The 23,476-nt window shown below is 53.8% G+C and overlaps 1 protein-coding gene across 2 annotated transcripts in view; it reads right to left on the bottom strand.

Moving 5' to 3' along the window:
* The window catches only part of PPP2R2C (protein phosphatase 2 regulatory subunit Bgamma), a 134,863-nt gene that overhangs the window by 24,733 nt on the left and 86,654 nt on the right, over window positions 1-23,476 (bottom strand). For both annotated transcript variants that reach the window (XM_029234541.1, XM_029234542.1), the window contains exons 4-5: window positions 21,714-21,826; window positions 16,218-16,395 (exon numbers count right to left, since the gene is read on the bottom strand). In XM_029234541.1, the coding sequence (XP_029090374.1) occupies window positions 16,218-16,395; window positions 21,714-21,826 (291 nt within the window). The remainder of the gene's footprint in view (window positions 1-16,217; window positions 16,396-21,713; window positions 21,827-23,476) is intronic.

The raw sequence follows: 23,476 nt of genomic DNA on the forward strand, positions 1-23,476 counted from the left end.
CACCTCCTGGCTGTGTGATCCTGGGTGAGTCCCCCCACCATCCAACCAGCTCCCCATGCCTCAGTTTCCTCATCTGTAAAATGGGCTAACAGTTCTATCCTCATAGGTTTGCTGTGAAGATGAGAAGAGGCAAAGCCCTTGGCAACTGCCTAACACATCGCAGAGCTCAACGAATGTCAGTTGCTCTTATGATTATTATTATTATTTTTTGCAGTACGCGGGCCTCTCACTGTTGTGGCCTCTCCCGTTGCAGAGCACAGGCTCCGGATGCGCAGGCTCAGCGGCCATGGCTCACGGGCCCAGCCGCTCCGCGGCATGTGGGATCCTCCTGGACCAGGGCACAAACCCGCATCCCCTGCATCGGCAGGCGGACTCTCAACCACTGCGCCACCAGGGAAGCCCTATTTTTAATTATCTGGAAAATACTGATTGAAACTCTGACATTCATCTGCTGTCAGCACCCCCTGCTCCACTTGCCCCAGGCTGCTTCCTCTCTCAGTAAGAAAGAGGCATTTTCTGACTTCTATAAACAGTAGAATTTATAAAACATCAGAAAAGATGGTTGAATCTGTGCAATCAGAGGAGGCTCTCTGTGCAGATGCTCAAATCTTGCTTGCTAGAAGCACACCATTAACCAGAAACTTAGAATCACATCAAAATAGAAAGAGAGGGAAAAAAGGAGCTATGTCGTCAGTGCCTGAATTGGTTTCCCAGGAAACTGTGGTTTTCTGGTACGATAAGCAGCAGAGATTAAATCATGAAAAAGTGAGACTAAAGATTGAGAGAGAAAAAGAGCCAAGACTTCTGGAATGTGAATTCCGTCAACATCAACCTGCAGCCCCATCCTTCTCAGCCTGAGCCCCCGCTGATGACTTTCCGTGGGCTCTGCCTGCTTAGAACGGCTTTCGTTTCCTACTGAACTTCAAATGGTGTCTGGAGAAAAAGTGCCGTCGTTTAAGAAATACACATGAGTACAGCACCTGTCAGGTGTTCTGCAAACAGGGACTGAGGTTCTCCCACAGGACTTGGGACACAAAAGCCAAAGAGGGCCTGGGAGAAACAGAAGTGCCAGGCCTTAGGGCACGCAGGTCAGGTTTGAGTCCCGGTTATGCCGCTTGTCAGGGGACGTGGGTTTTTACCGTGTTTCCCGGGGTTATACCCTCCTCAGGGAGCGAAGATGCCTCGCCTTGCAGGTGGTTCCCTCAGCATCCCAGGGACACCTGTCACCCGGCCTGAGGGGGCTCAGGCCGTTGTGACTTGTTGCTTTTGCCAATGAATGGAGGGCAGAAGTGACAAGTGATGTGTGTCACTTCCAGGCTGAAGTTCTGAGAGACAGCACATGCTGTGCCGTGAGCCTCAGGGACAATCAGCAGGCTCTTGTCACCTCTGAGACTTTCTGATTATTACTGCAGGATCACCTAACCCTCTTGACTGCGTCAGTGTCCAAACTCTTTCCTTCCCGGCCTCAAGATGTTCTGGAATCCAGCCCAACAGAGAAGGGATCAGAGGTATGATGTCTGAACTCTGGCTCTTGGAGACCGAAACTGGGGTTTATGAACCATCTTTCTAACCTGGGAGGCTGTGGACGCCAGTGGCCAGAGAGAGGGCAGTGTGGTGGCGTGAAGCCTCCTCTCTCAGGCCCCCAGACGCTGGTCCCAGGCTCACATAGGGGCCAAAGCCAAGCAAATGGGTGTTGCCTGATTATAGTCCACGTGCTTCCTGCTTCCTGTTTCCCGTGACCCACAGCACTCCAACCGCCCCTGACCGCCTCACAACCACCATGTTCAGCTTTGGCCTGCCTTCTGCAAACACTTGCTAGAACTCTGAACGAGGCCATGATGGCTAAGTCTGCGGGGTTCAGTCATGTCTGCAGGCTCTACAGCTAACATGCCTGAACCAGGGCTACACAGAGCCGGCCATGGGGGGAACCCACGTGGACCGGGGACCCTGTGTATGGGCTGAGGAGAGAGTCTCCAATGCCTGGGTCCCATCAACAGCCGTGGACCACGGCTCTTACAGCCTATGCATCACTCGGGGAATCTCTCTTGCTGTTTCAAACAAAGGACAGGATACAGTGGGTGCTGGGGAAAGATGATGTGAAGCACAGAGCTTCCTTTCCACCTGATGCTGGGGGAGGAAGACAAAAGCACAGTCATGGCCAATGTGTGCCTCTGAATCCCAGGGCCCACAGCCTGACCCAGCACCTCCAGGACAGCACAGCGTCCTTCAGGGCGTGGCCATCCAAGCGGGTCCACCATCACCCAGTCCCGGGACGGCTTCTCCAAGACCTCTGGCTCCGCTCGTCACAGGACGAGGATCTCCCTGTGGGTGCCCAGCTCCTCACTGGCCATCGGGTGTGTGAGAGCCAAATTATCGAGAGGGGCTGTCCCTACTGAATCCCCATGGCCACATCACAGAGCAGGGGCCTGGAGACGGACTCCTGACCAGCGAAGTAGGTGTGGAGAAGCCTCCAGAGCACGGTAATTACGTCCCAAACAGACACCACAAACACTCCTCCGGGACTCCCACCTGAGTGGCCACATGCCTGTGGACTTTGAGACACTTGACCATACACAGTGGCCTGGACTTTGGCAGGACCAGTGCTGGGCTGGAAGTTGGGGGCCTTGGGCCAGGGTCTGGTTTTACCTCTCTCTGGAATGTTCAGTTCCACATGCAGAAATCACTTCCATCTGTAAGTCTCGGTTTCCCCTATCTGCAAAATCAGGGGTTGAGTATGACCCTGGAGCACGCTTTCATTTCGAGGATTAACCCACAGGTGGCTTCCCCCACGCCCACTTCAGAATCAGCTGCATGAATCCCACGTGTAGCCAGTGCTTTTTTCATGGCAGGACTGACCTCTCTTGGGAAGGAGCATAGTTAGACTCCTTTACAAGCCCCCCGCCCCCTGGCAAAGCTGGATGAATTATTCATGTTCTATTTTTCCATCTAGTTGTACTCCAAGTGTCTGATGGCTTTTGCTTAACTTTCAATCACACTTTGGCAGCTAAGAATGATTTTCCCTCCTAGGAAAGTTTGTCAGACACAGGTAGGCGGAGAGGGGAGCAGGTCACGCTGAGAGGATGAAGGGAGAAGGTAGACTAGCTCCGGTCCACACCCCTTGGCTGAGCGCGATGTATTTTCCTCCAGTGCAGTGTGTTGAATGGTGCCTCCCTTCTGCCCCCCCAACCCAAATACATGTCCACATCTTAACCCCCCGAGACTGTGAATGTGACTTTATTTGGAAAAAAGGGTCTTTGTAGATATGATCAAGTTGAGGTCTCAAGATGGGGTCTTCCTATATTACCTGGGTGGGTCCTAAATCTGATCACAAGTGTTTTTATAAGAGACACCGAAGGAGAAACAGAGACACCCAGAGGAGAAGGCCATGTGGCATCTGAGGCAGAGGCTGGGGTGATGCCTTGGGCTGCAGGAGCTAGGAGAGGCAAGGAAGGATCCTCCCCAGGAGGCTTCAGAGGAACACAGCCCTGATAACACCTTAACTGCAAACTTCAGGGCTCTGGAACCGTGAGACGATAGATTTCTGGTGCTTTAAGCTGCCCAGTTTATGGGAAGTTATGGCATCCACTGGGAACTCAGACACCCAGTCTGCTTCCTGGAAGCTGGGGAAAAGACACGGGTGCGATGCTAGTTATCACGGACAGCTTCCTCTACCTCCATTCCAGACCTCTTCTTTCCCTGCAGTTCCCTGTTTTAGCAGTCCCAGCCCTGAAACACAGAGCCAGGAGTCAGGGCAGCTTCTGGATCCCTCCCTCTTCCTCCATCACATCCAACCTGCCTCCGTGGCCTGTGCTCGTCCACCTGGAGGTCCCTCTGCTCTGGCCCTCAGCCCAGGCTGCCTAAGCCTCAGTGGGGCTCCCCGCCTCTGGTTAGCCCCCCAGTCTCAGCTAGAGTGAACTCCCTAAAATGGGGGTTGGGTTCCCCTACTCCCCACCCACAAGAGAAGGCCTTCTGTTCAGGCTGCAAATACTGGCTGATCTGTTTCACTCATCTGGGTGCAGGCAAGATCGTTTATACCCCAAGCTCCAGTTTATACCAGACTGGTACCTGTGCCCACCTGAGATGCCCTGCGGGCTGATCAGATAGCTTCACATCTGTGTCTGTTCAATCCTCTCCACATGTGAGTGAGGTGCCCCCCCCCTTTCTGTGGATGAGGAAATGGGGGCTCCGCAAAGAGAAGCCACTTGCTCGGGGCCAGGCAGAGGGGGACCAGCCTGGGACTGGAACTAAGTTGAGTTCCGGAACCTGCAATATGCAGTATGCAGTATGCTGTGACTTGGGAGGCAAAGCAGAGTGGGGACGAGAACTCTGGCCCCTGACAGCCTGGGGCTGAATCCGGGCTCTGTCTGCTTGCTAGCTGTGTGTGCAAGTTTCTAAACCTCTCTGTGCCTCAGTTACCCCAAGCTCAAAATGGCAATGGTACGCCTTACCTCCTAGGGTAGCGGTAGGATTAATTAAGATGGTGCACGTGATGTGCTGAGGACAGGGCCGAAAGGAGTAGGTGCTTTGGAAGTGAACTCCTAAGAAGGCATGTGGCATAACACTGCAGGCAAGTGGCTTAAATCTGCCTTAGATCCATGCGGCGCCTCCCTTGGGCCAGTCACTCAACTTCTCTGGACCAGTGTGAGCTGAGGCTCCAGGAACACGAGACGAAAAACACAGCCACGGGAGCGTGGACAAGTGGGCAGGAGGGGCTGCCGCCTCCCTGGGGCACCCGGGGGCCTGGGAAGATAGCTCTGGTTCGGGCAGCTGTCTGGCTCCAGTCCCCTTTTCCTTCAGTGGCCAAGTGTGAATGAGCACACATGCAACCCTCAAGACCAGGGGTTGGCAGACATTTTCTGTAAACGGCCAGAGGAAATATTTTAGGTTTAGCAGGTCACAAGATCTCCTCTGTCCAGGCTGCTGAACTCCGCTTCTGTGATGCAAAAACAGCCACAGACAATATGGAAATGAATGGGTGTGGCCGTGTTCCCATCAAGCTTTATAAACTGGTGGATTCATGCTCCCACCTCTCCCCACTGGTGTAGAAGTAGCCCAGGTTTAGAAGAGGGATTGCAGTCTTGCTGTTGTAACCGAAGCCCCCCTTTATTGCTAGTGTGCAAGACGCCTGGGGGTCAGTAAAGCGCAGAAACGGGTTTGTCCTGTTCCATTCCAGAAGGAAGTCTGTGGTTCTTACTGCCAAGGACACAGGAATGTAATCCAGGTGAGCCTTTGCAGAGTCATCAGGTTTGCAGAGATTTTTATAGAAACTCCTTCATCTCTTGCTGCCAAGAGCATCGCCTGGTGTCCTGAAACCAGTGGGGTGACACCAGCCCCAGGCACCATGGCCGATCAGTTCCAAGCCACACCGCTCTGTGGGATCCCACTGGGAGGGTCCTGAAACTTTGGAGAGAAGGTGGCTATGCTGCTGTGGCCCTCACTCCTTTGAGGTCTGAGGTGCACTTCTCAGAGCCTTGGTCTCCCTTACCTATCCCAGGAGCACCAGTACGAGGGCCATCACTCATCTCCTGGGCAAATCTCCGCTGACCATAAAATGAGTCAGGCACGCGAAATGAATAAACATCATTGGTTCGTTCCACCGAGGGGCTCCAGCGAGAAATAGGTATGCAAAGCACTCCATATATGCCAAAGAATTACACAAGTATCAACTACTGTGACGGGGTTTAGCGGCTACGCCACGACAAATGCTTGTAAAGACACAGCAAGTAACTGAGCTCTGAAACACAGTCAAACCCTTGGAGGGCTGGTGAGGGCAGCCCCCTTCAGGTCGGGGACCTGGATGTCCCTGCGGAAGGGACCGCCCACCCTCCAATCCCACAAAGGAGGAGAGGGAGATGAGGGTGGGGAGGTGACCGGCACAGGGCCAGAGGTGGAGGCAGAACAAGGATGGAATCCTGGCTTCCGAACTTCCAGCCGGTGTTCCTCCCACTGCCCACTCTATCCTGGAGTGACTGCACCTCCACACAACGTGGAGTTCTCCCACGGGGTCAGCACCCGCAAAGGCCCTGCTGCTGGGGCTCGCTGGACTGGCTGTATCCTGGGCAAGCTGGATGTTGAGAGTGGGCAAGGGCTCCATGAGGAGAAGGATGTGGCCTTGAGCTCCACTGGTTGAACTGAGCAAAGTGTGGTTTATCCAGATGTCCTGGTAGGAGCACACGCTCAGGAGCGGGGGTGGGGGGGGGCGGGGGGCCTGTTACCATGGTGACCAGGCAGCTGCGGAGTAAGGATGGAGGCGGTTCTGCCAAAGGCCACACCGCCCGAGGTGCCCTACACAGGCCCCCCAAGGACGCTAGTGTGGAGGGGCCTGTAGGCCTCCTGCACAGGGAGGCAGTCTCGCTGGGGTGTGGCCAGCAAAGCTGCTTTTTTTCAGCAAATTTTCTCCAAAAGATGACCTGGCTACAAACATGAACTGTGAACAATCCGGCCTCATCGAGTCAGATCCTACTGGAGGTTCCTGGCTACCTGTGCCTCTGTTTTAGTTTGCTCAGGCCGCCATAGCGAAATGCCACAGTTGGGTGGCTTAAACAATAGGAAATGATTCTCTCACAGTTGTGGAGGCTGAAAGTGCAAGATCAAAGTGTCAGCAGGGTTGGCTCCTTCTGAGGCTTCTCTCACTGGCTTGCAGGTGGCCATCTTCTCCGTGTGTCCTCATGTGGTCATCCTTCTGTATATGTCTGTGTCCTGATCTCCTCTTCTTATAAGGACACCAGTCATACTGGATTAGGACCCACCCTAATGATCTCATTTTACCTTAATCACCTCTTTAAAGACCCATCTACAAATACAGTCATATCCTGAGGCGCTGGGGGCTAGAGCTTCAACATACAGATTTTGGGGGGACAAAATTCACCCCACAACAGTCTCCTTCCCTTCTCTACTCAGAACCTTATTAACTATGATGGTGCAATCTCACTCAAACAGAAGAACCAGGTCGCTGGGGCCATGCTGGGCCGTGGGAGAAGGGCTGTTCTGAGTAACCGCTCACTGCGCAAGCCCACTGAAACCCTGGAGTGTTTTCTCTGTGTGATGAGCCAGACTGCACACCTCTTCCAAAAGCCAGCTTATGTGATTCCCAAATGCTTAGACAGGCAAGAAATGACTTCTGAGTCACAAAAACCAGGGCTTGACAGTCTAGCCTCACTGAATAACAGCTGTGTGACCTCTGGAAAACTTCTCAGCCTCTCTGTGCCCTGCTTTTCTCATCTGTAGAATGAGTGGATACCATCTGCTTTGCAGGGCTGTAATGAAGATTTAAGGAGATGACATCTCCTTCATCAAGGAGATAAAGGTCCTAGCACATGGCTGGTACTTTTAGCAGCAATTAAAGTGAGTTAAATCAGAATCAGTATTTCTCTTCCTCTGAAACAAATATGAAATTAAGCAGGGTGCAAAAGGTATAATGTTTGTTGCCTGGAAGGACACTCTGGAAAGACAGTGAGGGTTTGTGCTGGATTACATGCCTGGGTTTGTATCCAACCCAGAGTTGGGAGGGGAAACCCAAGGTGGGACAGAGCTTGGACACACACCTAGGTGGCTACCTTCTCATGGCACCAAGAAGGGGCAAACCAGACCCTGTCCCAACCTCTCAGGGCTCCTAGCCCAGCAGTGAAACCAGATATTAGCCCCATGATGGATGCTCCAGGAGAGACATATAGGGTGAATGTGATGAGATTTATAACAAGGCCCTGACTGGTCTGGAGAGTCAGGGAAGGGTCCTCTGAGGCAAAGGCATTAAGCCGAGGCCAGAGGGTGAGCAGGAGTTATCCAGGCAGAGGGTCAGGCTGCTGGAGCCCCAAGACGGAGGGACACAGGGCAGCTGACAGGGCTGTGGTCTGGGGTCAAGGGGGGTTTAATCAGGAGTGTGTTACAGAAGTGCCACAGAGGCCTTTCAGGAAGAGACAGGAAGCGCCATAGAGTTGCATGTCCCACCACCCAGAGGAAATGTTAGAAAGATCAAACAGCCGCCAAAGCCCATGCATCCGGCCACTTATGTTACGAATCAATCCCCACTCTGTCCTGCAACAGTGCAAAAAGCACCTGCTTCCCTTAGGATGTAAAACAAGAGCCAGAAACGTTATTGCATTGACAGGACTGGACGGACAATCTGAGTGACTGAGGGCTAGGAGGGCCATGGGCAGGTGCACCCACTTCTCAGAATGGAGAGAATGACAGCACCACCTACGCGAGCTGCCGTGAGGATTAAGTGTAGTAAGTGCGATGCGTTCAGCTCAGTGCCTGCGATAAATGTGCAATAACAGTGGCTGTCCTGGAGGCTGTTACCATCATGACTGAGGGGCAGTGTGGCGTGACAGTGACGTGCATGGGTTCTGCGTCCAGATGCCCAAAGTCTGAATCCCACCCACTTGCCAGCTGGGTGACTCTGGGTAGATTACTTAACCTTTCTGTGGCTTAGTTTACTCCCCGGTAAAAGGGGGATGTTAATCTTGTCTACTCCACAGTGATGTCGGGCGGATCACATAGGTGAATATGTGCACGGTGACAGAGTGCTGCCTGGCACAGAGAAAGCGCTCAGTAAGAGGTGAAGGTGGTGTGGGAAGTGGTGAGGGTGATGGTGGGATGCAGCTCTGCTTTCGGATGGGGTCAGCACCATGGACAGCGCACAGGAGCCATCGGCCGCCGTGGAACCCAACCGCCTGGCCTTGCTGAGCCCCCAAAGCAGTGGTGCTGATAACAGTTTAACAACATGCTTTCTGGGTGAAAAGCTGACTTTGGAGATTCAGACTCAGAGCATTTCTAAGCAGACTCGCCCCACTTTCCTTATCTGTGGGAGGATGAAAAGAGGCAGCCTGTGAGGTGCTTGACGGTGGTCATGGGCTGGTATAGGTCCTGTGTTTATAGCCTATCAGCCCCTATGCTCACCTGCTGTGCTGCTCTCACAGCCCCCAGCACAGGAGGCACACCCCTTTGAATGGAGGAGAAAAGTGAGGCTCAGAAGGCCTGAGTGACTGGCAGGGTCGCTGCATGAGTGTTGAAGGCAGGGTTGAACCCCAGGCTCTAGGGTTTTGGCCAGCACAGAGTCTGGTACATGGAGGGGCCTTGGTCGGTCCCCTCCTTAGCTCCCTGTGCAGAAAAGAAGCCCAGTCCACAGGTGGCCGAGTGCTGACCAAGATCTGGAACCGCTTCAACATCCAGCCTAGCTTCAGCACCTGCTCCATAAACGGGAATTAGGGGCTTGTTCCAGGCTAAACCTTGGGGTGATGCCAGCTTCCACCGTGAGAAATTGCTCAGTGGGGAGGAAAATCAACTGAACCATCTTTAGAAGTTTCTGGGTGCTAAAAATAAAGCAGAGGTCCGTCAGCTGAGGCCTCCTGTGCAATCTGTTACCTTTAAGATGCTTCAAACTCAAGAAAAATCACCCAGTGCCGTCTAAGAGCCTCAAAATGTTGGCATTAAAGGACTGAGAGGTTGTTTAAACAGATGTGGAGATGGCACTGGGGAAAAAGGGCTTCGATGACCAGAGAAGATGTAGGGATTTATGAGAAACAGCCTTAAGTATTTGAGGGGCCACCGTCTAAGGGAGAAAATAATACTGGCCAACTGCCAGGCCCCTTTATGTGAATGATTCCTTTACTCCTTACAAATATCCATATGATAAGGAATTTGGCCCATTTTGCAGTCATGGAAATCGATGACAAAGGAGGTAAAGCAATGAGTCTGAGCCCAATTCTGCCAGAGCCCAGAGCGCTTCTCTTTAGTGTCTGGGGTCTCGGAGCCCCCTACCCTGGAGCCCAGGTTTGCAAGGAGGCATCTATATCCTAAGACCAGATGGAAACTGTGAGCTTCCTCCCTCCAAAGTCACCATTTACAACCATTCATAAGCACCTACGATGTGCCAGGCCCTGCATTATGCGTGGGGACACAGAGAGGGCTCAGCCTGGGTTCTTAATCCCAAGGGTTTCAGCAGAAAATGGGGGAGGCATTCATACTGAGGATGAAAGCCCACTGTGACCAGGGAGTGTGGGCCCAGAGGGACTCGAACCAGCCTGGGAGGGGTGCAGAGTGGACAGAGCAGAGGTGACCAGGCAAAGGGGGCTGTCAGTGATGCATGTGGGCAAACGGGAGCCAGCCAGGCTACAGGAGGGAGAAAGGCTCCTCCAGAGAAGCATCAGCAGAAGGCAGAGCACTGCCCCCACCCCGTAACACGAAGGGAAACCCAGTGACGTGAAGGTGTGGGCAAGCCTGACGCACAGGACTCTGGGGAGGTGGGCAAAGGCTGGTCACCAAGAGCTGCTGGGCACTGTTGAGGGATCTGGACATTCTCTAGATGCTGCTGGGGACCACCGAGAGCTCTACACAGGGGACTGATGTGGTCAGACCAGAGGCTCTGATGAGCCACTCTCAAAGCTCTGTAGAGGGCCAGCTGGCTGGGCAAGGTGGGATTCAGGCAACAGTCCAGGCAGGAATGGTACGACCTGAGCTGGGCCTTGGTTCGAGTGGAGAGGAGGGCATGATTCCAGAGCCATCGGGGGAGAATGGAAAGTGCTTGGCACGTCTTTCCATTTTGTGGGTGAGAGAGAGGAAGGAGGCTGGAAGCCTCGGTGACAGACAAAGGCGCTGCACCGTGTATGTGCCTGGCACACGGCAGAGGCTCAGGAAGTACCAGGCTCCTCTCCCTCTGTTCAGAGCAGCCAAGTCTAGAATTAGAAGAGGAAAGGTCCTCTGAGTCAGCTTTATCACTATTCTTACTGGTGAAAACAATGCACACTTTTTCTCCTTTATTAAAAAGGTTTTCCTTTCTCTTAAAAACCTTTGCTAAAAAATCAATTCTGCCTAAGTAGAAAGTGTTACTATTTGGACACAAGGAGATGGTAACATAGCAGAAAACTCCCAGTGGCCTTGAGGACTGAACAGCAGCACCAGGGCAAATCAAGACATTGAAGAGCAAGAGTTAAAGGAATGTGAACCCCTAGGTCCAGAATCCCCCAGGAGGTACTTGCTCAAAAGGTGTTTCAAAATTCAGAGCAATTCCCCAGCTCAGTGTGGAGTCACAGCTGCCTTTCTGGCCTCCTCCCACGTTGGAAATGAAACGCCTTTTCTAATTACTTGGCTGCTATCAGACCCATCGTCACACCTACGACCCACAGTCCTGACACCTTTCTTGCCAGGGGAGGCTGAACGCCATGTGACGGTGCCAGGTGTCTCTGCTCTGGGTCCCTGTGTCTTGTCACTCTAGTCACCAAGCCGCAGCAGGCCATGGGGAGCGCCTCGTGCAACATCATTCCCTGATGAACTGATCTCATGAAGGGACATTTCCACAGCCACCACATACCCTGGAGATTTCACTCAGCTGCTTCTGCCTGCCTAATTGGTACTTAGGTTCTACAGGCCAGGGCTGCTGTGAGCCTGGCCCTGGTGTCTCCAGGATTCTGTAACGCTCACACTCTCCTATCTCTAAGGGCCAAAACATTTGTATATTTTGATCAACTAACAATTCATTTTCACAAAATTAAAGGCTACACACAGGTTCAACAGAGTTATGTGGCAAGATCTGCAGCCAGAGAAGCCCCTCTGGCATCCCACGGGGACCCCCAATCCACTGATGCTCCCCTCTTGTCACTAGCTGTCACCTCCTCAACCTGGCTTAGAGTCTGGAGCCAACCATTATTTTCACTCCCTTGCATATGCCATCAGCCCCATGTCTGCATCTTCACTTTGCAAACCCGCTACCCTGGCTCCCTTTCCACCTACTCTGCCCCTGCAGCCATGCAGCAAAACGTGGCTGGAGAAAAACTCACACGACTGTGCTCACTGGTCCCACTCATTCCCCACAGCACTTGTCGCCTGCTCACGCACTGGATACTTTGTCTATCATACTAACGGTTTACCAACATTAAATTATATGTCCGTTCCAGGAGGGCATGGATCTTTGTCTCTTTAATTCAAGCACTGGGCACAGGGCCTGGCACACAGTAGGTGCTCACTAAATATACTGGTGAACGGTGTACCCTCCAATGTGTGGACAGGGCACCATCTGTGTTAGGAGGTGAAGCTGACAGTAATGACTGGGCAGGTCTGCCTGCAGTCCTGGAATGGATTAGTCCTCTTTTCTTAATAACAACTAACCTGTTCCAATGTCCCCTGGCCACCTTAGTCCAAAAGTCAGTTATGATACAGCCCCATATCTACGAAGTCTATATTTTAACTATCGCTCTACCTCCCGGCTTCTTGCCCATGGCCACGCTCCACCCTACCCATCTCCATGTCTCCCTGGATCTACTCGGTCTCCTGGCTTCCAGACTCGTCTGCTGGAATCCATTCCACCCACAACATACACCCACAGCCCCAGGGGGCCCCCTGCAAGGTGACCAGTACTGCTCCCCTGCTTACAGCGCATCGATAGCTTCTTACTACCTGACAGCAGTTAGGGAGTTGGACAGTCTTCAGAACACAGACTCAGACACCAAGCAAGGCTTTCAGTTATTGATACTTTCTAGTCCTTTTGCTGAACGAGGGAGAAGCTCTCTGTTTGCGGGATCATATCTCTAACACCTGAAGTATTTCCTCATCCCCCACGTCCGACAGAAAGAACTAGCCTGGGGGTCTAACACGCAGCATTTATGGGTCTGCACATGTGGCTATTTAACTCAAAATGTGAATTCATTCAGACTATATGAAATAAAAATTTCTGTTCCTCAGTCACCCTAGCCACATTTTACGTACTCCATAGGCACACGTGACTGGAAGCTACCATACCACACAGTGCAAATAGAGATCTTTTCCAGCATCACAGAAAGTTCTACTGGACAGGGCTGAAGAAGGATTTTATTCCCTTTTTTTTTTTTTCACGGCATTTATCTCTACAGCTATCTCCTATTTATGGTATGTGATACGTTTTACTTTCATTTATGGTAGTAAAATTAAAGTCCCTTTCAAAATGCATTTATTTAGGCAAACTTAAAGCTACTTGACCTAAAGAAAATTAATACAAATTAGAAAAAGATTGGAAAAGTAAATGAGAGAACGCACGGTGTACAGACTTAGTAACACTTGCAAAGGAGGTTTGCAAATGATCGATGTTTGGAGATCGTGGCCCCCAGGAGTAAGTCCCCCACTGACACCATCAGCCAGGCCCGCTGCAGCTGTCCTGGCCACCCCCCACCTTCCTGCCTCATCACGTCACCCCCGCGCGCCCTGGGCCCTGCGGTAGCCTCCTCAAGCCACTTGGAGCATCCTAACCCTGCCTCCTTCTCAGTCCTCCCTGGTAGCCCAGGCACAGTGTGGAGACCTGAGTTACAGCAAGGATGGCACGGCTGGTACCACCCAGGTCAGGGCTGGGTCTCCCAGCAGTGCATGAGGCCCGAGGAAGAAGCTGAGTTTCTTTTACTTGTCCCTGTGTCCCCAGGGCTCAGCATGGAGCCTGGGACAGAAGAGAAATTGATGGTTAAACGAACGAAATTAAACAATCCCTTACACAGCTGCAGGGCTTTGAAATTTTTAAAGGGCCTCAGCATTCACGGTGTCATTGAATCCTTATAATAGCCCAGGGAGATAAATTGGTCAGGGCTTACGGTCCCCACCCCAGTCCTAGGATAAGGAAACCCAGGCTCCAGGAGGGTGGGTGCCGCTGTCCCAAGGCTGCAGCCCGAGGGCAAGGCAAGAAGCACTGGGCCAGGCCACGGGACTCTGTCCCCGGCGGGGGGACTTTGGGCCAAGCCCCGGTCTCCCCAAGCCTGCATCTCCTCATCCATAAAGTTGGGTGATGATAACATTGCCACTGATGGGCGGCTTTCATGTCACTGTGAGCGCCAAGTGAGATTGTGAATGGCAAGCTGCTCTCTAAGCTGTAGAGTGCTGTGCAGGAAGCTGAGTCCCACGCCTGCCCCGTTTGCAGACCTGGAGCTCCTGTGTGACTCCTCATTTTATTCTGCTGGGAAGCAGGTCAGCACCTCAGACTTGGCAGTGGATGTCTGTCTGTGCCGCCCACCACGAGGGGCCCCCAGCTCCTGGAGCAGTGCTTCTCCCAAGGAGACCACCCTTCCCAGATTCAGACACTGCTGGAGGTGGAGCTGACCCCTCCGGCACCAGGGAGGGTCCTGGCCAACCAGAGCATTGCACCCCCAACAGAAGTGGGTTCAGGGGTGCCCCTGAGGTCCAGGCAGAGCCCACGGGGTGCCACCTGGGGACTTGGTGGGACAGTTCAGAAACAGTGGGTCTCTTTTCTCCTGGACTTTACTCTGGGAGGGCGGGGCCTGAACTGCTGGTGTCAACTCACCACCATGTGGAGGCTGAAGCCAGAGCAGAGATCAGAAGCAAGAAGCAGTGAGAGCCATCCCAGGACACTGTCTGAGCCCCTGGATCCACCTGTATCCGCAGCTCTCTTGGTTCCATAAGTCAGTAAACGTCTGTTTTGCGTGAGCCAGCTGGAGAGGGGTGTTCTGACCCCTGACTAGCTGGTGTCTAAGCACCAGGAAGGGGTGGGACCTGCTGGGGTCTGTGCCTGAATGGAGGGTCCAGCAGAGGACCAGCCCAGCCCGGCCCTCTCCATGCAGCCAGACTGAGTTCCCACCCCTCAGAGCAGCTCCAGCCCCAGCTCCTCCTGGAACCTTCCCGACCATCCCAATCCACTTCTGCCTTCCAGGCCCCGAGCACTAAGGAGGGAGGAAGCAAACAGATGCTAACGTTTCCTGACACGCTTTAAGCACCGGTGTGGTGTTGGGTGTCTCACAGGGGCTCGCTGAAGGCTGCCGTCCTATGGGGGAAGGGTTAGGGAGGAGACCGAGGCTCAAGAGGGGTGCAGTGACTCGCCAAGGTCACAGAGCTTAACGTGGTAGAAGCAGACTCCCAGAGACTCCCAGTGGCTCCTCCGAAGCCCAGGCGTTTGCCCCGCACCCTCTTGCTGGGCTCAGGGAACATCAGATGCTTGCTCTCAGCCCTCCCAGCTCCGAGGTCTCCCTGCCCTGTGGTCTCTGGCCAGTTTCTGGCTCTCGGCCCCCCAGAAGCCGTTTGTCACTCCTTCTCTCCTCTAACCTCTCCCCCCACCGACTGCTCCCTTCTCTGCCCCACTCCCTCCCCGCCAGTTCTGGCTTCTGCTCCAAGGGACACAGCCCGATCCTGACCTGTGAGAGGACAGCACAGCAGGCACGACCCCCTGTGTTGGGAGCTTCTCGTGGCAGGAGCTGTATGGTCTCAGCTCTGGTTGTCCAGGGCCACCCGGCACCCAGCACCAAGTGGACAGTCAGAGACATCTCTTGGGGGCGGGGGTCATCCCACCTTCTTCCACCCCACGTCTGGGCAGCATCCTTCACAAAGGGCAGTTGGGTGGAAAGGCTGGAAATGAGGACTTGGGGCTGGAGGGCCCGGGTTTGAACCCAGCTTTCCACTGGCTGCTGTGAGCTCTAACCAAGTTAGCCTGGGCTCTCTGTGACTCAGTTTCCTCATCGTAAAGAACCTACCTCCCAGAATTACTGTAAGGATGAATCGAGTTCACATTAACACGTATTTATCAGGCACAGAGCCTCACTGGGCATTATTACTATTATTATTATTGTTGTTGTTGTTATTTGTCTGTAGAGTAGTGACACCTGTAGGTAGTAACCTGCCTGCTCTGTCCACTGTAGCCCTCATTGGACCAAGCCTCAGCCTGGGCCCCTCTTCAGGCCCATGTTCTTTCTTCACCAGTCAGTGGGGGCCGGAGTCAATCCTATAATCCTATTGCCCAGACACATGGGGCCACCAAGCAGGGCTGCCTACCTTGACCCCATCCAGTTGGGCTTATGACACCCCAGTTGTCCCTCTAAGCCCTGGGCGGGACCCCAAGGTTGTTCATCAAACACTGATGCACCTGCCTCAGGCCCAGGGAGGAAGGTCCAGGGAAGCCTTCAGTCGACTGTCTCAGGGTGGTCGGCCACCCCTTGCCCAGGAGGGCTGACCCAGGACTCCATCCCCTCCATGGTCCCCAGTGAGGCCTCCAGATGACGGGATGATGGCCACCCTGGAGGAGGCGAGGGGTCAAATGTAACCCTCAGCGGCCACAGTTGTAAAGTTTTCATAAACTCATCATGGTTCCAAACCTCGGCCTCATTCGCACACTGTGAGCCAGGAGGCACCCCGCTGAAGAGGCTGAACAAAGCAGAAGCTCCCAAGCCAGCTGGCTTACAGCAGGCCAACTGACGTCCCACCCGGGAGCCACCCGGCCCGCGGCATCAACCGTGGGGCCGCGCCACGGCAGGAAAGGATACTGAAGCTCCGGTCGGTGATGGCCAGGTGCCAGAGGTTGATGCGCAGGTCGTCCGCGGACATGTACGTCTCGCAGTCGCTGTTGACGGAGATGGAGTTGATGTGGTAGGTGTGGCCATTGGCGAAGACCCTCCGGGGGCTCACCTCCACCATCAGATCCATAGGCTTCAGCACGGGAACCTGCGGAGGAGGAGGGGCGGTCAGAGCAAGGGGAGGGGTGATGGGGGAAGGGTGCTGGCAGGAAACGTCCAGGGCCACGTGATCAAAAGGAGAGGCCTGGAGCGCGCCAGTGGGTGTCCATCCTGCCCGTGTCAGAAGTAAGGAGTGCCACGTGGCCACGTCCATCGGCACCAGCCCTGCAGGGAAGCCTGCCTCCTTTGCTTGGCCTCCTGGGATTGGTTCTGAACCTGCTGCGTGACTTTGAATGAATGGCTGAACCCCTCTGCACCCCAATTTCCTCATTTCTAAAATGGAAGGAGAAGGTACTGTGGCAGAGCCAGATTTTCCACCAAACATTTGTGTCCCCTTGTCACGGGGAAGTGGCTGCCCAGGCAGGGACTACATTTCCCAGCTGCCCTTGCAGCTGGGTGTGGCCACATGACTGTTCTGACCACTGGGGTGTGAGCACACTGATGCCCGGCACTTGGGGGCCAAGGCTTAACGGTTAAGAGGCAGCTGTGCCTTCTCCACCCCCTTCCCTTTCCACAGCCAGAAGGTGAGGATCCAGGCTTTAGGGATGGAGGCACATGGGATGGAAAGAGCCTGTGTCCCTGCAGGAGAGCCGTGTGCCATCCAGGATGCCTACACCGGAGCTTTCCTTGAGTGAGAAATACATTTCTGTGTACTCTGCCCTGGGGCTGTTACAGCCGCTGGTGTTAGCGGAACTCGTACAGACTCCCAGAGACAGTGTCAGATAGCATGGCTTTGCTTCTCTCTGCACCCTCTGCCTGGAATGCTCACCCCAACTCCTCCTGCAAGATCTGGAGTTAACAGCCCTTTGGATGTACAGCCTGCCACACCCCTGCTCACCCCCAGCACGCTGCACACACTGCTATCAGGGCTCTCGGTGTGCACTGTGGGGTGTTTTGGGCACGACTCTCCGTTCCAGTAAAGTCTTCAAAGGTACAGACAGACAGACATGGCCTCACTGATCTCTCCCTGGCCCAGCCCCAGAAAATGAGGGCTGGCATTGCCATCCCCATGTGACCGATGAGAAGACTGGATGCCAAGATGAACTGGGCTTCCTAAGTCACAGAGGCAGGAAATGACAGAGCCAGGACCGGAAGCCAGGTGTGACTGCCCCCGGGGCGTCACGGCACAAAGGTGTAGACCTGAAACCTGACTCGGCTTCAACCCTGCCCGGCCGCCTACTAGTGTTACCTCCATTGTGGCCTTCACCTCTCTGGGCCTCAGTTTCCTTATCTGTACACTGGGTAATGCTGGTGCCTGCTCAGGGCTTCTGTGAGGATTCTATGAGTTGATGCAGGTCAAGTGCGCCTGGAACATCACTCGGTCCACAGTGCCCTCCTCCCCCTCCTCGGGGGGTGACTAGGGGTGGCTGAGCCAGGGCTTACACAGACACAGTTTCCAGAGTGGGCCTGGACGGGGGTGGGGGGAGGGGGGTGCTGCAGGGGCAGTGGGAATTGTGCCCAGGAGAGAGGCAGCAAGGCCATCCTCGGAGTGAGGAACAGAGCAGATTCCGGTGAAGGGGGATGCAGACCTTTGTCAGCTACCTGCAGGGCTCCTGAGCCCCGGGCAGCAAGCACCAGGTAGAATGGCATGAATCCACTCAGAACTGGGTGGCAGCAGGTGATGGGGGACCCACTGCTTGCACTCATGTGGGAGAGAAGACAATAGGCTGATACACGTGTGTGCGTGTGTGTGTGTGTGTGTGGTCTCAGGAAGCAGTAGGTGCTCTAAAGAAAAATAAAACAGGTGAGGGGACAGAGCGACAGGGAAGCAGGGGCTGGTGCCTGGCTGGAAGAGTGACCAGGAGGTGACATATGGGGAGGGGCTGAAACAGGCTGACGTGGGACCCTAGAGAATCTCCTTCTCCCAGGGGACCTCCCCCAAACCCACCTACTCTTAGGCTGGGCCTGGGGCTCCCTGGGGCTCCCAAGGCCCTGTAATCCCTCATTATGGCCTTGACCACGTGGTAAGTTGTTGTCTTCTTGTTTGTTTCCCCAATGGACTGGGCAGCACTTAGGGGCGCTGTGTGTCTTCTTGTGTTCATCTCTGTATCTCTGGTACTCAGCCCAGGGCCCAGCACAGACAGGTCTTCAGGTGAATGAGTGAATGGGTGAGTCAATGAACAAATGAGCTATGTCCCTCCCTGGGGGACAGCTGAGATGGGAGGTGACAGCTTTGGTGCTGCAGTCGGGGTGGGCAAGCACTAAGCATTCCTTTTGGTACAAGGCAGCTCTGCAGCCACCGTGAGATGTTCTAATGTACCAGGGCGCCCAGTGTGAGCCTGTGTGGGTGTGTGAGCCTGGGTATGCGTGCATGAGTGTGTCAGTGTGCACATGCATGTGCTCGAGTGTGCATGTGTGTGTATGCACCTGGCTCTGGGTGGTTCTTGTGTTGAGTCTGTGCTTCGGGACTGTCTGCTCGCGTGTCAGTGTTGGTGTGTCTGGGCCCCTCTATGGGGCCTTCCGCATGTCCGCCGGTGTCAGATATTCTATGTCAGCTCTGAATCTTGCCTTCCCTTCCCTCAGGGCGTGGCCACCACCTGCCCTGGGGATCCCTGGAGTCTCTCTCAAGCCACACCTGCTCCTGGAGAGAAGGTCAGGGCATCGCTGGCCTAGCAAAGTCTCAGCATCTCAGTCTGCTCCCCCCTCCTTCTGGCAACGTTGTTTTCCCCTGGCAGCCTTGGAACTGTTCACCCAGTGCTCCAGCCATGCACCGCCATCCCCAGGCCATATTTCAAAGCCAGAAAGCAAAAAGAGGAGAGGAAGAGGGAAGAGAAACCTGCCCTGAAGGTTTGGAGGTTTCATGAATAAAACTTTCCCCGTACCCGCGCTCTTCCAGAAGGTACAGTATAGTCAAGATGAAGGCCAGGAGGACAGACACATGAACACTAAGGACAGAGCAGTGTGGGATGCAAAAGGCTAGAGGGGACAGAGAAGGATAAGGATTCATCTGGCTCGTGTAGGAAAGACTTTCAGAGGTGGAGGCTAATAGGGTTTTAAAGGATGAATAGGAGTTCACCAAATAAACAAAGTAGAGAAAGCCATTCCTGTGTGTCCCTGTGTCACAGAGCTGACCTCCAGTGTGGGGGTGACTCCACGTCTTATTTCCTTGGGGGCCTGGGTGCACTTTGGGGGTAGGCACTCAATCTCACCTTGCTCAGCTCTGGGATTCCAGAGACCTAGCACAGGGCCTAGCAGAGAGCAGGTTCTCGGTAAATAAAAGCTACCTCTAGCACAAATGGCCCAGATTAGGTAGAGAGCTTCCCAGGGTTCGGGAGGCTTGGGTGAACTGGGGAGGAGACAAGGTGAGAGGCTGGATGAGGAAAGACCCAGGCACCCACGTTCTTTCCCCCTTTCTTCTCCTTCAGCCTTAGTTTACAGTTAAGTGCCATTTCGGGATGTGTGTGACATACAGAGAAAAATCTCAGACGCTGGGTGGGAAATAAACAAGATTCCCATGGGCCACTGGCTCTGCCGCAAATGCCAGGCCAATCAAGAGGTGATAATTGCCTCCTCCCACCAGATGAAACCCTCATAAACTTTCTTGGGGCTTGGAGGTGGGGGGGGCGGGGGGCACCCTCACTCCCGTTATTCAATGTCAAAGCTAATTGGCTCCCCTGCTTTCTCAGAATTTATTTGTGCAATTTGCCAGTCATTTAGAGGCCAATGTGTTTAAACATTTATTCCTCCTTCTGGGAACAACATTGATTGCCATTTCATATTTATGACAGTCGGCTGGGTGCTGAGTGCGGGGTGCTTGCTAAGCCGTTGCAGAGAAAACGAATCGTTATCTCCTGTTTGCTGGTGAGGAAACTGAGGCACAGAGCAGGGAAACGGCCACAGCCATCTGACCAGCGGTGGTGGGTCTGTGAGCAGTTTGGGAGCCTGGAGGGGACTTAGCACCACCGCGGCACCAGGCAGCACCACTGCCCGCTCGGAGCAGCAAACACAGCCACGGTAGGAACCCAGGGAGACAGCATTCCGTGTGATGTGAACTCAGATCTTTCAAATCTGAAGAGCGCAGTCACCTCCTGACGCTCATCCTCGTTCAGTCTTGGGACTCAGGCCCCCTCCCTGAGCAGGGCCTGTCCCAGGCTTAGACCGGATCTGCCCCCAGACTCTTCATTCGCTGTGGCCTCCTGGTGCCTAGAGCAGGGCTGGGCGGCACACAGCAGGTGCTCTGTAAGTGTGGCTGAATGAATAAATCTGGCATCACCTCCAGCAAACACATGGGTGGCTGAAAGCACCCACCCTCTTCCAGGCCGGTTCTGGAAGCCAGGGACGGACAAGGTGGCTTCAGTGTGCTTCCTGCAAGAAGCCGCTAACCATCCCCATGGCTCCCCTGGGAGGCAGGAGCTTCACTTCCACTTCACGGAGGAGACTGGATGCTGATGCTGACTGTGGAGCTAGACTTCCCTGGGTTTGGATCCAGCTCTCAGTTTCCTCATCTGTAAAATGGGGATGACAATCACATACCCACTATAGGATTTTGCTGAGGACTGAATGATTTTATAGCCAGAGTGCTTGGGAGACACATGCTCAAGTGTCTGTTCTTGTTCCAGATGAGGAATCAGAGGCTCGTGGTGGCCAAGAGCCCTGCCCAGGGTCACACCACCAGGACGCGGTGGAGGCAGGATTTGAACCCGGGTCCTGTGACTCCAGGACTCTTTCATATCTCCCAGCCTCCCCGCTGAAGAAACATGAGTCCTTTTGCTTTTCATCGCGTTGGGAGCAAAAGCTTGCCTTCACATGGCTCTGCCACTTAACCCTTCCAGGCCGCTCTTACATCAAGGCAATCTTTGCACTGAGCCTTCATAAAGGCTGCAAGAATCACAAGTTCTGGGTGTCCCTCTGACCCTCGGCAAAGGGCCGGGAACCCACAACGCTCCGCTCACAGGTTCTCCTCCTGGCTCTGCCACTTGCTCAGCTGAGCTGCTCTGGGAGAGTTGCTGCCTCTCTTTGGGCCTCGGTTTCCCTATTTGTATAAAAAGGGATTAGAGAACCTGCTCTCCAGCCTCGGGTGCAGCTGAAAAGGGCTTCATGGACACGCATCACCTTGCCTCATCCTCACGGGACTTCCAGAAGAAAGATGATCCTCTCTGCTTTGCTGGGGAGGAAACTGAGGCACAGAGCAGGAAAATTACGGCGGCCACCCAGCAAGTAAGCAGCCCGGCTTCTTAAAGTTCTGGATCGGAACCTGACCGTGGTTCAGATCGCCATGGCCCTTCCAGTCCTGAAATCCTCGCTGTGTAATAAATAAAGCACAAACTGCTCTTCGCTTGCCGGAACTGTCCGTGTGCCACATCTTACCTGCAGTGACGTCACCGTGGACAGGTCTTTAAGCTTCCCCTCCTCATCTTTCAGGTTATAACCCTCGGGCCTCTTATCACGTTCGGTAATCTTCCATAGTTTGATAGTTTTATCTTTAAAAATAGAACAAAGTGAAACAAGACACATGATGAACACCAGCATGGAGAATGGAGTACCCACTTGAGTCTGCTAGATAAGGGTGCATCAACCCACAAGTTCCTTAACCTTATCCTGTTCTTGGACGTGAAGTTTCTTTCTAATTTGACTCCTTCTGTCAACTGATGCTACAAACATCTTTGCAAAGGGAACGTTTGTCGTCATGCTCGAGCTCCTCACAATGGATCCCAAAGGTGAAACTGTTGGGTCAAAGGGCATGACCCTTTCAAGGGCAGTTATCAGTCTTCCAACTAATTTCCGCAAAAACTGTACTAACAAAGCTTCCTGTTTTTTACACTTCATTGGCATCCTATTTCCTGAGATGCATCCCGCCCATCCAGAAACTCAGCTCTGCGGAAGCCTCACTTCTCTGGAATCCTGCCAAGAACAGCAAAAGAGTAACCTTTACCAGCTGTGATGGTTCATTTTAGATGTCAACTTGGCTAAGCCATGCTACTCAGATATTTGGTCAAATGTGTGGATGTCACTCTGAAGGTATTTTCTAAGATGAGATTAACTTTTAAATCCATGGACTAAAGCAGATTATCCTCCACCATGTGGGTGGGCCTCCTCCAATCAGCTGAAGGCTTTAGAGGAAAAAGACCGAGGTCCCCTGAGGAAGAGGGAGCTCTGCCAGCAGATGGCCTTCAGACTCCCAGGCCCTTCGCTGGGTCTCCAGCCCGCCCTGCAGATTTCGGACTTGCCAGCCTCCACAATCAGGCACGCCAATTCCTGAAAATAAACCTCTGCTTATATATCTATATCTAAGTCTACGTCTATATCCGTATCTGTCTACACTCACACTCACACTCACACACACCCATCCTGTTAGTTCTTAGTACAGCACCCAAAACAATCGCCTCCATGCTCCTGAGGAGGAAGGGGAGAAACTGCTATCAATTACACACTTGACAGGTGCCCATGGACAGGCTACTAGGAAAGGGTGGAGCTGGGATTCAAAACTGGGGGTGGGAAGCTTTGAGGGTGTGGGTGTTAGGAAATTCCTGAAGCTGCCCTTTCCTCTGAAGAGGCAGGCAGAGAACGACACTCTGTTAAATGATTAAAAACAAAAAAGCAACACGTGAACGAGGCTCGGATGCCGGCCCTGTTCTAAGCTCCTTACGATGTCATTTCCTTCCAGCTTCGCCAAAACCCTGTGAGGCAAGAACAGCCATCAAGTTCAGAAGAGGAAGTGGCAGGGCCAGGGTGTTAACTGCATTAGGGGCTCCTGCCCTGGGTGACCTATTCTGGTGGTGGGGGACCTCTCACTGCCTCTGTTCCAGCACCTGGGAAGGGCCCCTCTGCCTCTGAGACGGGGTTTGCTGAACATGACTCCGTGCCAGGCACCCCTCAGGGGACACAGACAATCAGAATGGCAGGAGCTCCATAGGGCAAGCCCTGGAGGGTCGGCAGGGGTGGGAAGGCCCACGGGAGGGACACCTCGCTCTGCTGAGCGGTCAGGGAAGGCTCAGTGGGAGCTGACACCCAGCGGAGGCCTAAGGGGTGAGGCGGGGTGTTGGCCAGGTGAGGGCAGGGAGAGCCGGCCTTCGGACACAGAGATGGGGTGGTGGCTTGAGTCTGACCGGTTTAAGGGATGCAGTGAAGAC

Source organism: Monodon monoceros, unplaced genomic scaffold (assembly GCF_005190385.1).
Source record: "Monodon monoceros isolate NGI ecotype Baffin Bay Population unplaced genomic scaffold, NGI_Narwhal_1 Super_Scaffold_20, whole genome shotgun sequence".
Taxonomy (NCBI): domain Eukaryota; kingdom Metazoa; phylum Chordata; class Mammalia; order Artiodactyla; family Monodontidae; genus Monodon; species Monodon monoceros.